This window comes from Eimeria mitis, genomic scaffold, assembly GCF_000499745.2.
Source record: "Eimeria mitis Houghton genomic scaffold, Emh_scaff1983, whole genome shotgun sequence".
In the NCBI taxonomy this organism is placed as follows: Eukaryota; Apicomplexa; class Conoidasida; order Eucoccidiorida; family Eimeriidae; genus Eimeria; species Eimeria mitis.
Window position 1 is genome coordinate 1 of NW_013570307.1, and position 1,132 is coordinate 1,132.

General features: G+C 36.2%; 1 protein-coding gene across 1 annotated transcript in view; it reads right to left on the bottom strand.

Annotated features, from left to right (window-relative positions):
• Positions 1-715: 715 nt before the first annotated feature.
• Positions 716-1,132, bottom strand: part of EMH_0046870 (uncharacterized protein) — a gene marked incomplete at both ends in the record, with an annotated part of 1,289 nt that continues 872 nt past the window's right edge. Inside the window, 2 exons of the mRNA XM_013496219.1 lie at positions 716-956; positions 1,015-1,130. Coding sequence (XP_013351673.1) covers positions 716-956; positions 1,015-1,130 — 357 coding nt within the window. The remainder of the gene's footprint in view (positions 957-1,014; positions 1,131-1,132) is intronic.

The following is a 1,132-nucleotide window of genomic DNA, read 5'->3' on the forward strand; positions in this document are numbered from 1 at the left end:
TTGAGCCCCTAGGCCCCCCCCCCACGATGCATGCAGCCCCGTGATAGAGAGTAGCCGCTGTATTCTATTGTAGCTTTTTTGTTGTTTTTTATTTAATTTATTTAATTTATTTTTTTATTTATTTATTATTTTTATTTATTTTTTTATTTATTTTTTATTTTTTTGTTTTTTATGCGTTTTTTTGTTAGTTAATGGGAGAAGGAGGAGGGAGCCGTTGCTGCTGCTTGCTGATTCTCTCTATACTTATAAACACTATTTTATTTTTTATTTGTTTTTCTTTCTTTTTCTTTTTTTTATTTTATTTATTTTATTTATTTTATTTTTATTTTCTTCTTTCTTTTGTTTTATAGTTTATGGCGCTAACACAGCACCTAAACACAAGCATTGTTCTATCCTTTTGTGTATTGTCTATCTATTCTTTATTTTTTATTTTTTTATTTTTTTTGTTTTTTTGTTTGTGTTTCTGCATCTCTCTCTGTTTGTTTATTTATCGCCGTTTATATATATTTGTTTTTTTGTTTTTGTTTTTGTTTTTATCTCCTTTTGTTTTTATTTTTTTTTTCTTTTTGTCTCTGTCTCTATCTATCTATCTATCTACTTCTTTATTTGTTTTTGTTTTTTTCTCTCTATCTATCTATTTCCTTATTTGTTTTCGTTTCTCTCTATCTATTTCTTTATTTATTTTATATATTTCATCTTTTTAATTTTTTTAGTTTTACGTTTTATACCTTGCTGGTGCAGCAGCAGATGCTGCTGCTGCTGCTGCAGCTGCTGCAGCTGCTGCAGCCGTTGCTGCAGCTGCTGCAGCCTTTGCTGGAGCTGCTGCTGCTGCTGCTGCTGCAGCTGCTAGTGCTGCAGCTACTGCAGCAGCTGCTGCTGCAGTCTGTTGCTGGAGCTGCTGCAGCTGCTGCTGCAGCTGCTTGCTGCTGCTGCTGCAGCAGCTGCTGCTGCGGTCTCTCTAGGAAAACGAGATGAATAACCTGTTTCTATCTTTTTGTTAATACACAAACATACAGCACGTATGCATGCAGCTGCTTGCTGCTGCTGCTGCTGCTGCTGCTGCTGCAGTTGCTGCTTGTTGCAGCTGCTTGCTGCTGCTGCTGCTTCTGCAGTTGCTGCTTGTTGCAGCTGC